Genomic DNA, 13,627 nt, shown 5'->3' on the forward strand with positions numbered 1-13,627 from the left:
GCAGCTCTTCAAAGCAGCTCTCTGCTGTTTGTTCATGTGTGTAAACAACAGTTTCATCAGCGTAGAGTCATACATCCACACTGAAACTATATTACAAGATGATACCAACCTGTTGGCACACCACACCTACTTGCTTGTATTTAATAACTTTATGTTTATGTTTGCTTCTCTTTACTTTGTTGTTTCTGTTTAGCTGTAAACTTTTCTTTGTATCTTCCTGTATATTTGTTTTCAGCACTATGTGAAAGTTTACTGAGATCTACTGACGACAAGAGTCAAATTACTTGTAGGTATCAACAAACTTGGCCAATATAGTGGATTCTGTGTCCGATGATTTACATTATTTGAAGCCAAACTGAGATCAATGAAAACATGGACGATTATAAAAGACAGAAACTGTGATGTTTCAGTTTATTGAGAATGTTACTCTGAATGACTTTGATAAACCTGCCACCCTCTGCATAATGTATTAAAAAGAAAATACACAAGAAAGAAAAAATACTGTAAGCACTTAAATATCTACCAGGTAGCTAATGATTCAACTTCATTTTACACTATTACACAAGTCACGATTAAAAGTGGAATTAAACTAGAGCATCAAGATATTAATATTCTACAGAATGTATACTTAGTAACTGCAAAGATACTGTATATGTTTATATATGTATTTATGTTTTTAGGACAACTGTGTCTTAACTGTTTTCAATGAGAAAATGTAAAACCAACCACAACACATCATTACTGACATTTGTGAACACTGATCAAAGTGATAAATGAGATGAATTGATGAGATGTGATGGTGAGAAAAGGTGAGCAGAAAACAGTCAGTCAGCATGTGTGCAGTTGGTGGACGGTCCCTTGTTTCTGAGGATCATCAGCAGAGAGAGTCCACAGCAGTACACCAGACTCTTCACTATCAGCACTGTGTACAGCACACAGAGCAGCTTCACCTGGTACTGAGACGGGACAGGTGGAGGAAGAGCAGAAACCTCTGAAACAGAAAAAAAAACAAATGTCAGTGCTCTGCTCCTCTGCTCTCTCTGACAGCGTCTCCAGATGAAGCTGAATCACTGCTGAACACAGTCACCAAGCCTTCATTACCTTGTTCTGTTTGGGCCTCCACTGTTCCCCACTCGTGCCTGACGGAGCAGCGGTATTTATATGTGTAGAGAGCATCCCGATCAACCACCCTGATGGCGACGGTGCGTCCCGGCTCTCTGAGCTCCAGCTGCTCTCCCTCAGCAGGGGGCAGATCCTCCAGCGGGCCGTTCTTCTTCTGTCTTTTCCAGGAGAACTGGACCACAGGAGGAGACATGGCTGAGGCCAGACACAGCAGGGAGCTCTTCCCCTCCAGGTGGGCTCTGGATGCTGCTGGGTACACGCTCACCACGGGCTTCACTACCTGCTCATCTGAAGTTTGACAGCAGCAACAAGCAGCACAGACACACATTCACACAGTCAACAGCAGCTTACAGCACTGCACTGCATTCAGTCTGATCCTGGAAACTACATGATCACTAAACTACTCATCAGTACACCACAAACATCATCTACTGGACACTGTATCAATAATCATATCAAACTAAAGCATCATGGAAGCTCATCATATGTCATATATAAAGATTAAAACATCATTTAACACTTTATCAATATTTACCACAACATTGATTTCTAATATAATAAAACAGAATTTGTAAAATTGAAAATATATGATGGCATAACAGCCTCATATAAAATACATTTGCTAATGATTATAATGGTTTATATAAAATGTATTTACCACAATATACCTTAATTATTCATTTTAAAATAAGAGTTTTAGCTTTTACATAAAAGCAAATTACCACAATATGTTTGGATATGTCAAATATAATAAAATAAAATCAAAATAAAATATAATAAGGTAAAATTTGTCTCAGTAAAATATAAAGTACAGTTTTATTACTTGCTTAAAATATACTATATTTATATTACAATTCTAAATGATTATAGTGTTTTATATGAAGTATATTTACCAGCATATACTTTACTCTAATCAGACACACAATACATCAATACTTTTAACAACTTTTTAAAGAGTTTTAGCTTTTATATAAAACACAATTACCACAACATGTTCAGATATGTAAATAAAATATAATATAATAATATAAAATTAATTAAATGACAACATGTAAATTATCTGATTCATTATATTTTCTACCAAACACTTTCTAAAATATTTTTAACATTATGTATTTGATATCATGTTGATTTCATATAACAATTTTATTTATATTAAATATGGATTAAGATATACAATTATACATTTTATCTATACATTATATTTAGTTTCATCACACATTTAAAATGAGTTTGCCTTCATGCATTAATTTATCTTCCACCAAAAGACATATTTATCATCATAAACACACAATTATCATGAGATACATTTTACCATTTACAAATATATACTGTATATTTAACACACAATATATTTATCACTATTTGCTTCTAAAATTACATTTAGGAACATTTATTAAATGATGTTTCACATCATATATCATCTTGTTTTTAATAAACAGGAGCTGCTGCTGAATCAGTGAGATTATTAAATACTGTTTATTTGTAACATTACTGATATCAGACTTTTTGGCTGTAAACAAACTTTGATGTGATGCATAAATAAAGAAGAACTTGTGGTGTGCAGTGAGATTTGAAGCTCTTTTCAGGAGTTATTGATTTGTTTTATGGAAGAATGGCTGCATCAAGAATTCTCTACTAAATATGAAAAAACTAACATGTAAAGCCTGAAGCAGCAGAAACTAAAACTAAAAACACATTTTCAACTTGTTCAATAAAACAACTGAAGGAAAATGAAAGTTTAGTCTTACCTGTTACATACAGTTTAGTTCCAGAGCCAAAGATGTCGTAGTTCTTGTTTGCTCCCACAGTGAATGAGACTGTGACAAAAACCTGTCTGCTGTTGAATGTGTCAGCTGAGGTGAACAAATCCAAATTATGAACCAGTATCATATTTCATCTCCATGATGTGTTTCTCTAATGTTCATATCAACATGACTGTCTCTTCTTTTATTTGATTTTAGCCACATTAGCAGTGTGACTATATGGATGCTAATGTTAGTCGGTTGGTCGGTCCACCACTTAAGTGCAGATCCATTGGATCTAATTGTGGATCAAAGGACGGATGGATTGTTCATTAAATGTTATGCAGACGTTCACGGTCCCCAGAGGATTCAATTATTTATTTGACTTGATTGATTCTAACTTTTAATCTAGCGCCACCAGCAGGTTGACATGTTTGGTCCAGACTGAAATATCTTTTCATCTATTGGATGGATTGTCATGTAATTTAGTAGAAATATTCATGTTCCCCTCAGGATGAATTATAATAACTTTGATCCTCTGACTTTTCCTCTAGCGCCACCATCAGGTCAACATTTAAACTCAACTAAGAACTCATTTAAAATCAAACTGACATTTGCAATGATGCAAATTACTTGAAGCTGTTATAATCAATATTTTTGTAATAACCATGATCTGTCAGTGTGTAATGTGTTGGTCGTGGCTCATAGTGATGAACCAACAGAGAATTATCAGTGACTCTGCAGCTCCTCTCGGCTTTACGGAGCTTTATAGTGAGTTTCAGCTCATTGTTTATCTGTCCGGCTGCAACTTTACTGTTTTGGTTCACTCTCAGCGCTCTCATAGCGTCGTTTTGGGCCGCAGCAGGCAGCTGTTTTCAGAGAAAAAGCTGTAAAAAGCCACTGTACACTACCTGCTCAGCACCAAACGGCAAACAGACACAGTTAGCTGTAGACTAGCTGGTGAACATAGTGGAGCATTTAGCAGCTAAAGAGCCAGATATTTCCCTCAGGAGTTGGTAGAGAGTAAAAACAGAGCTAAAAGAGAGTGAATATTGGACTTTCATTCACCAGGTGGACAGAAACACGACTCCAAATGAATGATAATGTTGCTCCGTAACTGCTGGATGTGGAAATAAGCAAGTGTTTGCTAACAAGTTCAACATATCAACTTAAAAGCTGATGATGTGTCAGTGTTGGTCACTACTTGTTTCTGATGAAAACTAGTGGACAAAACATTTGTAAATGCAGGTGTAAAATCCTTCACTACAACTTAACATTACAACAGTATGTTGTGTGGTTCACTCCAGATGTTTAGATAAGAATGATGGACTAAAATAAAATATTCCTGTTGATTACAGTTCAAAAGTTGTAAAGTTGACATTTGAGGAGATTTGTTGAGTATTATGAACTAAACCAAGTTAGGATGACATTAGTACCTGTGCTGCCATGCAGGTACATTTTCATAGGAGCCGTAGTTTTTGTTTGCTTGTCAATCAATTGTTGTTTAACATTTTGAATCACATAAAGGATTAAATTTCTAATAGTAAATGCTGTAGTGAAGCCATTTGTCTTAGAATATGGACAGTAAACATCAGAATCTGTAGTTAAGGTTTAGTTAGGTTTAGGTAAAGATCATGGTTTGGGTTAAAATGACTTCCTTGTTAATATGAGGGGAGCTGCGTCGTCATGGTTACAATAATAAACATGTGGTTAAAGTTAGGAAATGATGGTGGTCGTGTTAAAAGAAACAAACAGTGTCTGCTGTTGTTTCTCTTGTGAAGACAGTCTCAGCTGCTCACAGAGCAAAATCCATTTACATTTACCACATTTCTGTTGAGGGGAAATTGTCATAAATCCAAGAATTGTGTTGAATCTTTTACTAAAGTGAAATTATCTGTTGAAATCTGCTCAGAGATGAGATGTGAAGAATGCTGCCTGAAGGCTTTTATTGTGAAAGAGACACAGGAAGTGTTTTCATTAACAGCAGATTATTATTGTGAAGGAGGAATGAACTTTATTCCAGCAGCAGGTCAAAGAAGACCATTTTTATCTTCATCTCAAACTTTCAACTCTGTCAAACATCTTTTTCTATTTATTAATTTTGTTATTAAATCAAAAGTTAATAAAGTTTCACTTTTGATCTCTCCATTATTTGTCTGTTTTATCTGTGTTATATTGTTGTTTGTTTGTTTGTCTTCATCTTGTTGTATCATTGTGCTTCTGTGTTGCTCCTTTGATCTCACTGTGTGGAACAACAGGAAACCTGCTGAAATAGCTGATAAATAATATCAATGAAATATAATGTTTAAATCAAAATCCTGACACCAACAGACAAACATTTAGTCCTCAGCTCAGTTTGTTTGTGACTCTGGCTGAGATGGAGGTGAAATATGTGAACCTGGGCTGTGGTTTACTGCTCTCTTCCTGTCACAAACACTGTTTGACATCTGTTCATCTGAAGGTTTTTGTACAGGCTGCAGGGATCGTTTCTCTCTGTGGGTATCTCTCTTCAAACAGGAGCAGTAGTAGGTGGCTGAATGTGAGAGTTTAACTGTCTGGATCGACAACTCCCAGCCGTTCCCTTTATTTACAAATGAGAAATCATCTTTCTGAGGATGATTGGACCTTCTATCATCTTTACCAGTCCTCATGTCAATATCAAGAATAAACGTGAATGTTTCTGTGTCTTTCTTCTGGTACCAGTACACAAATGGGCGTTCACTGTAACACTGGTCAGTTCCTCCACAGCTGAAGGAGACTGTTTCACCAGCTCTCCTGGTCAATGTTAAATCTTTCTGAATCAGCTCTGCTGCCATGGCAACCAGCGCTGTAGAGAAACAGACACACTAATGAAGGTGAGTGTGACAGTGTTTGTTAAAGGTTGAGTTTGTTGGCTCCTGATTGGCTGGAAACACTCACCTGAACACAGACAGCACAGAGCAGCAGCTGGGAGGAAAAGCATTTTGTGCAGTGGTGTTTCCTCTGGTGAACCTGGGGAGAAGTGGCGCTCTGATGCAGCTGAGGCCAAACAAGGACGAGCTGTGAGATCAGACGAGGGCCACGTGGTTTCTAACAGCTCCTCAAACCTCCCATCAGCCCCTGCGGCGGACAGATAAGGCTGCTGTCTGACAGTAGACCTTTTCATAGTAGACATTTTGATTTATATTTGAAAAGCAGATTGTTACTAATAACCTTAAAGTCCCCCTCAACTTAAAAAATATGTTTTCCCTCTTTTTCCTTCAGTTAGATGTTTGAGTTTGTTTTGAAAGTTTCTCTGTATCACCTTAAATCTCAGTTTAACACTTTCACCTACGAGCAGGATTTATGACATCACAACTAGATTGGAGTCAATCATGGTCCAATATGCAACTTACACAAGTGTGATGTGGAAACTTGAAGCCTCCAGTTTACAAACACTGTAAATGACTTTATAGTGAAGGAGGAGACACACACAGAGAGCCCCCACAGAGTCCTGAATTCAACATCATGGAGTCAGTCTGGGATTAACATGAAGACACAGAAGCAGCTGAGACGCCTGAAAAACTGTGTGCAGGTGAACTGAGGAGAACTGCTGCTGTTTTAAAGGCAAAGCTGCACACAGCAAATATTGATTTGCTTTAGCTTTCTGCTGTTTACTCAACTTTGTATCAAGTTAATTGATTAATAAAAGTTATTCATGGCATTAAAAGATCCTCACTTTACACTAGTACCTAAAATCTAAATATACAGTACTGTATATCTACTTATCTTTTTCAGATGGAAAAGGGAGCTAAAACAGAGTCAACTATTAAGACTCACAGGCAATTTAGAGTTAGTTTATTTTTAGTGAACTTTGGACTGTGTGGGGAAAAGGAACATTGCAGGGAGATTATGCAAACTCCACGCAGAAAAACCTTGATCGGCCAGCAGGTCTGACGCCAGAAGCTTCTTTCTGTGAGGTGACAGTGCTAACCACTGCACAAAACCATAACATCTGCATTTTGATTCCAGCTATCATGCCCCTCTCTCTGCCCTGTTTCCTGTCTCTCTGCACTTTCAACTGTCAATTAAAGGAAAGAAATGCCCAAAAAAGAAGGTGTAAAAAGAATAAAAAGGTCTATTATTTATTTATTTATTGTCACTTTTTGTACAAGGTGAAACTTTTTGGAGCAGATTTTTTAATATACATTTTTAGTTTTTTTATTTACAATTTGAATCTTGTGTACATTTTGTTTTTGTTGCAATCTGAATCTTTGAACTGAAGTTCATTTTAACTTTGTTTGACACAAAACAGCTTTTTGTAAATTTATAATAGTAATAGTATTTTAAATGTATTATTTAATGAACTATTTTGGAGTTGCTTTTATCAAAATCAAAATAAGAACCAGGTTTAATGCCAAGCAGGTTTGTACATACAAGGAATTTACCTCAGTGTTGTGGTGCCTAACAGTCAAAAATATACACAGAATTAAGTAATCCTAAATAACATAAAAAAGAAAGAAATTTACAGTAAAAAATATGTCAAATATATTCTAAGTAAGAAGAGCTGCTACAGGTTTAAATTTTACATTGAAGAGAATGAAATGGAATGTACAAAATATTGACCAGAGTGTGAAAATGTTCAGTGTAAACAGTATATGCAGTATGTAATTAATAATACTAAAACTAATACTACTGCTAATAATAATAATTATATTTTGAATTAGTTGAACTAATTTGATCTAACATGGCACGTTACATTAACACAAAGAGCAGCGTATTTGCTTAATTAGATCTTTCTGAAAAGTTATTCTCAAATCTACTTTTAATGGAATAATACATGAAACCAAACCAGACAAAAGCCAGACTGTTCCTTTAAGAAGCTTCATAATCAGCTGGGATACATTTAATGTTATTTTAAGAAATATTTGTTCTGCTGCCAAGCTTTTAAATCATATAAACATTTCCCATGTTTCTCTGAACTGACTCTAACTTGAACTAACTCTGAACAATTTGATCTTTCCCAATGAAAGGCCCTTAAAGTCCTGATAATATCTTAATATCTTGTCATAGAAGAGTGACAAGAAGTTGCAAACTTATCACCAAACAACAACATCTATTTACAGTCTTAAATAGGCATAACAACAATAAATGAAGCGTACATTATGGCTGTGTGATGGATTTAACTGAGACAGGAACTGAACTGTGTTGTGGCCGAGTAGTTACTGTACCTCATGGTGAGTTCTCAAATTAAAAATCAAAGAGAAAGACCGCCACCCTGTGGTCATTCAGAGGAAACACAAAACCATGCCATCTATGGTCACCATGGCAACATGATGCTTTTCCTCTAATTCTGCTGTCAAAACAGCAGTGACATCTAGTGGATAAAACAACATAATACTGATCTTGAAAGAAAGAATGAAGCACTGTAAAAGCCCTTTCAAATGACTTAAGACACTTTATTTTTAATTAAATTGGTGGTAGCTCAGGTTTTTTTTTCTCTGATATTATATACTAATATAAAAATTCTAAAACAAACAGTAAGAATGCAAAGTTATGCATTGTATAGACTATTTTTCTCATTTTAATATTACATAATTATTTATTTTTGCATATCTGACTCAAAGAACAGCTTAATAATTATTTAATTGTGTCTTAAAACATCAGTTAGGTGTCCATGTGAACAGTAAAAGAGGTTTTCCTTGCTGTAATCATTCCTCCTGTTCATACTGGATATTAAAAGATCCTTCAAATGTGTTTTCAATGTAAGTGATGGAGGCCAAAATCCACAGTGTGTCCACACAGTCATTTAAAAGTTGATGTGAAGCTTATATGAGGCTTCATCAGTCTGAGTTAGTCATATCAAGTGGATATCTGACACATTTACAGTCTTTTTAGCATCAAATTCCCTCTTTGTGTTTCCTCGGACAGTGTTTCCCTGTTGAGCTGCAGTGGAAGTATAGTAACAAAAAGAGGGACTTTGGCACTAAAAAGACTGTAACGTTGACAGATATCTACTTGATTTGACTGTGGATTTTGTCCTCCATCACTTCCATTGTAAGTGCATTATGAAGGGATCTTCTAATGGTCAGTATGAACAGGAGGAATGATTACAGCGAGAAAAACATGTTTCACTGTTCAAAACATGGAGTCAAAGAGGATTTAATGTGGCTTTTTGTACACTGAAAAGACAATTATATGTCAAAGTGAAAATAGATCTCTATCAAGTGATCTAAATGTATTTCAAATATAAAATACATCATCAGATGTACTAGTAAAATCTCAATCTGAAAAATAATTAGTACCTATAGCTGTGAAGTAAATGTAGTGGAGTAGAAAGTAAAATATCTCCCTCTGAAATGCAGTGGAGTGGATGTATAAAAAAAGCATAAAATGGAAATACTCATGTAAAATACCTCACAATTGTACTTTATTACATTCCTCCCCTGCTGTAAAGTGCACCTTTGCTAAAAACTCCAAAAAAGAAAAAGTGACAAGACCTCCAGATGTGTGGCCTTTGTTGGTGGCTGGGCTCAGTTTGACTGTGTGGGTGGAGGGCTCAGTGGAAAAAAGGTTTACAGACAACAAGAGAAAAGACCCACATGACAAATGAGAGGGAGGGAAGTTGATGAGTGTACAGCAGCAGGTGTGAATCTGTTCTCAGTGGTTATTAGGACTCATATAAAACTGCTGACAGCGAATCAACACTTCCAGCAGACGGGCCGTGTGGTTTTCTGCTCAGCAGCCTCCACACTGTTCACTGTGGTCTTTCATTTTATTAACACAATGTTGGTTAAAACCATCGACTCTGGTTAAAGTATCGTTCCAGGAACTTCAGTATGAATTCAGCGCTCGCTGTCTCAGTTTTAATCTGTGTTATTAATGTGTGAGAGAAGCAGCTGAAATCCTAAACTCAGAGCTGAGAAACTGACATTATTAAATTAAGGGAGACGTTCAAACTCCTGCAGTCTGCTCAGGTCCCACAGTCTGTACTGAGTTCACAAATACATTACTCAATAAGTTTAAACAAATAGATCAAAATAAAATAGTTGAATAGTAATAGTCCTAATAGATAATACTAATAATACTTTTTGTAATAATTTTGATACTATTTTTATTGAATACCAAACACAAACAAGCATATGTGATATGTATTTACAAAACAACATAAACATCAGATGTATGTAAAAAAAGAAAAAAAACAACCTCTCCTGTTCATTTTTAATGAAGAGAGCAAAGAAATGTTTCTCATTTAGCAAAAATACAAGTGCACATATACACATATACGTATGTTGGTGTGAACAAAGTTCATTTTCTCACATATTCCACCTTAATTACAATAAATGACTCATTATATAACAAAACCCAAATTAATAATACTATTAATATTGTACATAATTACTTGTACTAATTTAATAGTTAAAATAGTTAAATTTGTTTTAATTTCTTGTTGCTGTTTGTTTTATTACCAGTTTCTATTATGAAGTTGTTTTTATTAATAAAACAAACCAATTTTTAAATTGTGGTGTTTCGGAAACCTTTCATCTTCTTCTAAATTGAGGTTTCTGCCTGCAGAGTGTTTAAATTCACACTGTAAGAACATCTTTAACATTCACTTCCTCTCTGCAACGTTTAAAAAAAATACATCCTACATTTGTTATCATCAATCAGAGCAGCAGAACACAAACCACACTGAGACAAACAAGTCATCTTTTCTACACTGAATCACTTTTCTATTTATTTCTGTTGTATAAATCTAAATGAACTTAGTTTTCTTATAATCATATTATAGGGAAATGTACCAATCAATTTTGTCAGTATTTTGGTGTTTTAGAAAGAAATCAAAAAACACATCCATCATTTTGACAACATTCAGGCTTCAGTGCAGACTAATCAAGCCTCTGTGTGATCATTTTTATAGCAGCTCTTCAAAGCAGCTCTCTGCTGTTTCTTCATGTGTGTAAACAACAGTTTCATCAGCGTAGAGTCGTACATCCACACTGAAACTATATTACAAGATGTTACCAACCTCTTGGCACACCACACCTACTTGCTTGTATTTAATAACTTTATGTTTATGTTTGCTTCTCTTTACTTTGTTGTTTCTGTTTAGCTGTAAACTTTTCTTTGTATCTTCCTGTATATTTGTTTTCAGCACTATGTAAAAGTTTACTGAGATCTACTGACGACAAGAGTCAAATTACTTGTAGGTATCAACAAACTTGGCCAATATAGTGGATTCTGTGTCCGATGATTTACATTATTTGAAGCCAAACTGCGATCAATGAAAACATGGACGATTATAAAAGACAGAAACTGTGATGTTTCAGTTTATTGAGAATGTTGCTCTGAATGACTTTGATAAACCTGCCACCCTCTGCATAATGTATTAAAAAGAAAATACACAAGAAAGAAAAAATACTGTAAGCACTTAAATATCTACCAGGTAGCTAATGATTCAACTTCATTTTACACTATTACACAAGTCACGATTAAAAGTGGAATTAAACTAGAGCATCAAGATATTAATATTCTACAGAATGTATACTTAGTAACTGCAAAGATACTGTATATGTTTATACATGTATTTATGTTTTCAGGACAACTGTGTCTTAATTGTTTTCAATGAGAAAATGTAAAACCAAACAAAACACATCATTACTGACATTTCTGAACACTGATCAAAGTGATAAATGAGATGAATTGATGAGATGTGATGGTGAGTAAAGGCGAGCAGAAAACAGTCAGTCAGCATGTGTGCAGTTGGTGGACGGTCCCTTGTTTCTGAGGATCATCAGCAGAGAGATTCCACAGCAGTACACCAGACTCTTCACTATCAGCACTGTGTACAGCACACAGAGCAGCTTCACCTGGTACTGAGACGGGACAGGTGGAGGAAGAGCAGAAACCTCTGAAACAGAAAAAAAACAAATGTCAGTGCTCTGCTCCTCTGCTCTCTCTGACAGCATCTCCAGATGAAGCTGAATCACTGCTGAACACAGTCACCAAGCCTTCATTACCTTGTTCTGTTTGGGCCTCCACTGTTCCCCACTCGTGCCTGACGGAGCAGCGGTATTTATATGTGTAGAGAGCATCCCGATCAACCACCCTGATGGCGACGGTGCGTCCCGGCTCTCTGAGCTCCAGCTGCTCTCCCTCAGCAGGGGGCAGATCCTCCAGCGGGCCGTTCTTCTTCTGTCTTTTCCAGGAGAACTGGACCACAGGAGGAGACATGGCTGAGGCCAGACACAGCAGGGAGCTCTTCCCCTCCAGGTAGGCTCTGGATGCTGCTGGGTACACGCTCACCACGGGCTTCACTACCTGCTCATCTGAAGTTTGACAGCAGCAACAAGCAGCACAGACACACATTCACACAGTCAACAGCAGCTTACAGCACTGCACTGCATTCAGTCTGATCCTGGAAACTACATGATCACTAAACTACTCATCAATACACCACAAACATCATCTACTGGACACTGTATCAATAATCATATCAAACTAAAGCATCATGGAAGCTCATCATATGTCATATATAAAGATTAAAACATCATTTAACACTTTATCAATATTTACCACAACATTGATTTCTAATATAATAAAACAGAATTTGTAAAATTGAAAATATATGATGGCATAACAGCCTCATATAAAATACATTTGCTAATGATTATAATGGTTTATATAAAATGTATTTACCACAATATACTTTAATCATTCATTTTAAAATAAGAGTTTTAGCTTTTACATAAAAGCAAATTACCACAATATGTTTGGATATGTTAAATATAATAAAATAAAATCAAAATAAAATATAATAAGGTAAAATTTGTCTCAGTAAAATATAAAGTACAGTTTTATTACTTGCTTAAAATATACTATATTTATATTACAATTCTAAATGATTATAGTGTTTTATATGAAGTATATTTACCAGCATATACTTTACTCTAATCAGACACACAATACATCAATACTTTTAACAACTTTTTAAAGAGTTTTAGCTTTTATATAAAACACAATTACCACAACATGTTGAGATATGTCAATAAAATATAATATAATAATATAAAATTAATTAAATTACAACACGTAAATTATCTGATTCATTATATTTTCTACCAAACACTTTCTAAAATATTTTTGACATTATATATTTGATATCATGTTGATTTCATATACCAATTTTATTTATATTAAATATGGATTAAGATATACAATTATACATTTTATCTATACATAATTAGTACCTATAGCTGTGAAGTAAATGTAGTGGAGTAGAAAGTAAAATATCTCCCTCTGAAATGCAGTGGAGTGGATGTATAAAAAAAGCATAAAATGGAAATACTCATGTAAAATACCTCACAATTGTACTTTATTACATTCCTCCCCTGCTGTAAAGTGCACCTTTGCTAAAAACTCCAAAAAAGAAAAAGTGACAAGACCTCCAGATGTGTGGCCTTTGTTGGTGGCTGGGCTCAGTTTGACTGTGTGGGTGGAGGGCTCAGTGGAAAAAAGGTTTACAGACAACAAGAGAAAAGACCCACATGACAAATGAGAGGGAGGGAAGTTGATGAGTGTACAGCAGCAGGTGTGAATCTGTTCTCAGTGGTTATTAGGACTCATATAAAACTGCTGACAGCGAATCAACACTTCCAGCAGACGGGCCGTGTGGTTTTCTGCTCAGCAGCCTCCACACTGTTCACTGTGGTCTTTCATTTTATTAACACAATGTTGGTTAAAACCATCGACTCTGGTTAAAGTATCGTTCCAGGAACTTCAGTATGAATTCAGCGCTCGCT

The 13,627-nt window shown here is 35.4% G+C and overlaps 1 protein-coding gene across 1 annotated transcript; it reads right to left on the reverse strand.

Moving 5' to 3' along the window:
* Window positions 1–233: 233 nt before the first annotated feature.
* On the reverse strand, window positions 234–8,138 carry LOC122993761 (immunoglobulin lambda-1 light chain-like). Its single transcript, XM_044368178.1, has 6 exons — window positions 8,057–8,138; window positions 5,787–5,966; window positions 5,375–5,694; window positions 2,874–2,919; window positions 1,102–1,410; window positions 234–991 (listed from the first exon to the last, which is right to left on the reverse strand). The coding sequence occupies exons 2-6, from the start codon at window positions 5,827–5,829 to the stop codon at window positions 825–827; spliced, it is 885 nt and encodes a 294-aa protein (XP_044224113.1). The 5' UTR covers window positions 5,830–5,966; window positions 8,057–8,138; the 3' UTR covers window positions 234–824.
* Window positions 8,139–13,627: the final 5,489 nt, after the last annotated feature.

This window comes from Thunnus albacares, chromosome 12 (assembly GCF_914725855.1).
Source record: "Thunnus albacares chromosome 12, fThuAlb1.1, whole genome shotgun sequence".
In the NCBI taxonomy this organism is placed as follows: Eukaryota; Metazoa; Chordata; class Actinopteri; order Scombriformes; family Scombridae; genus Thunnus; species Thunnus albacares.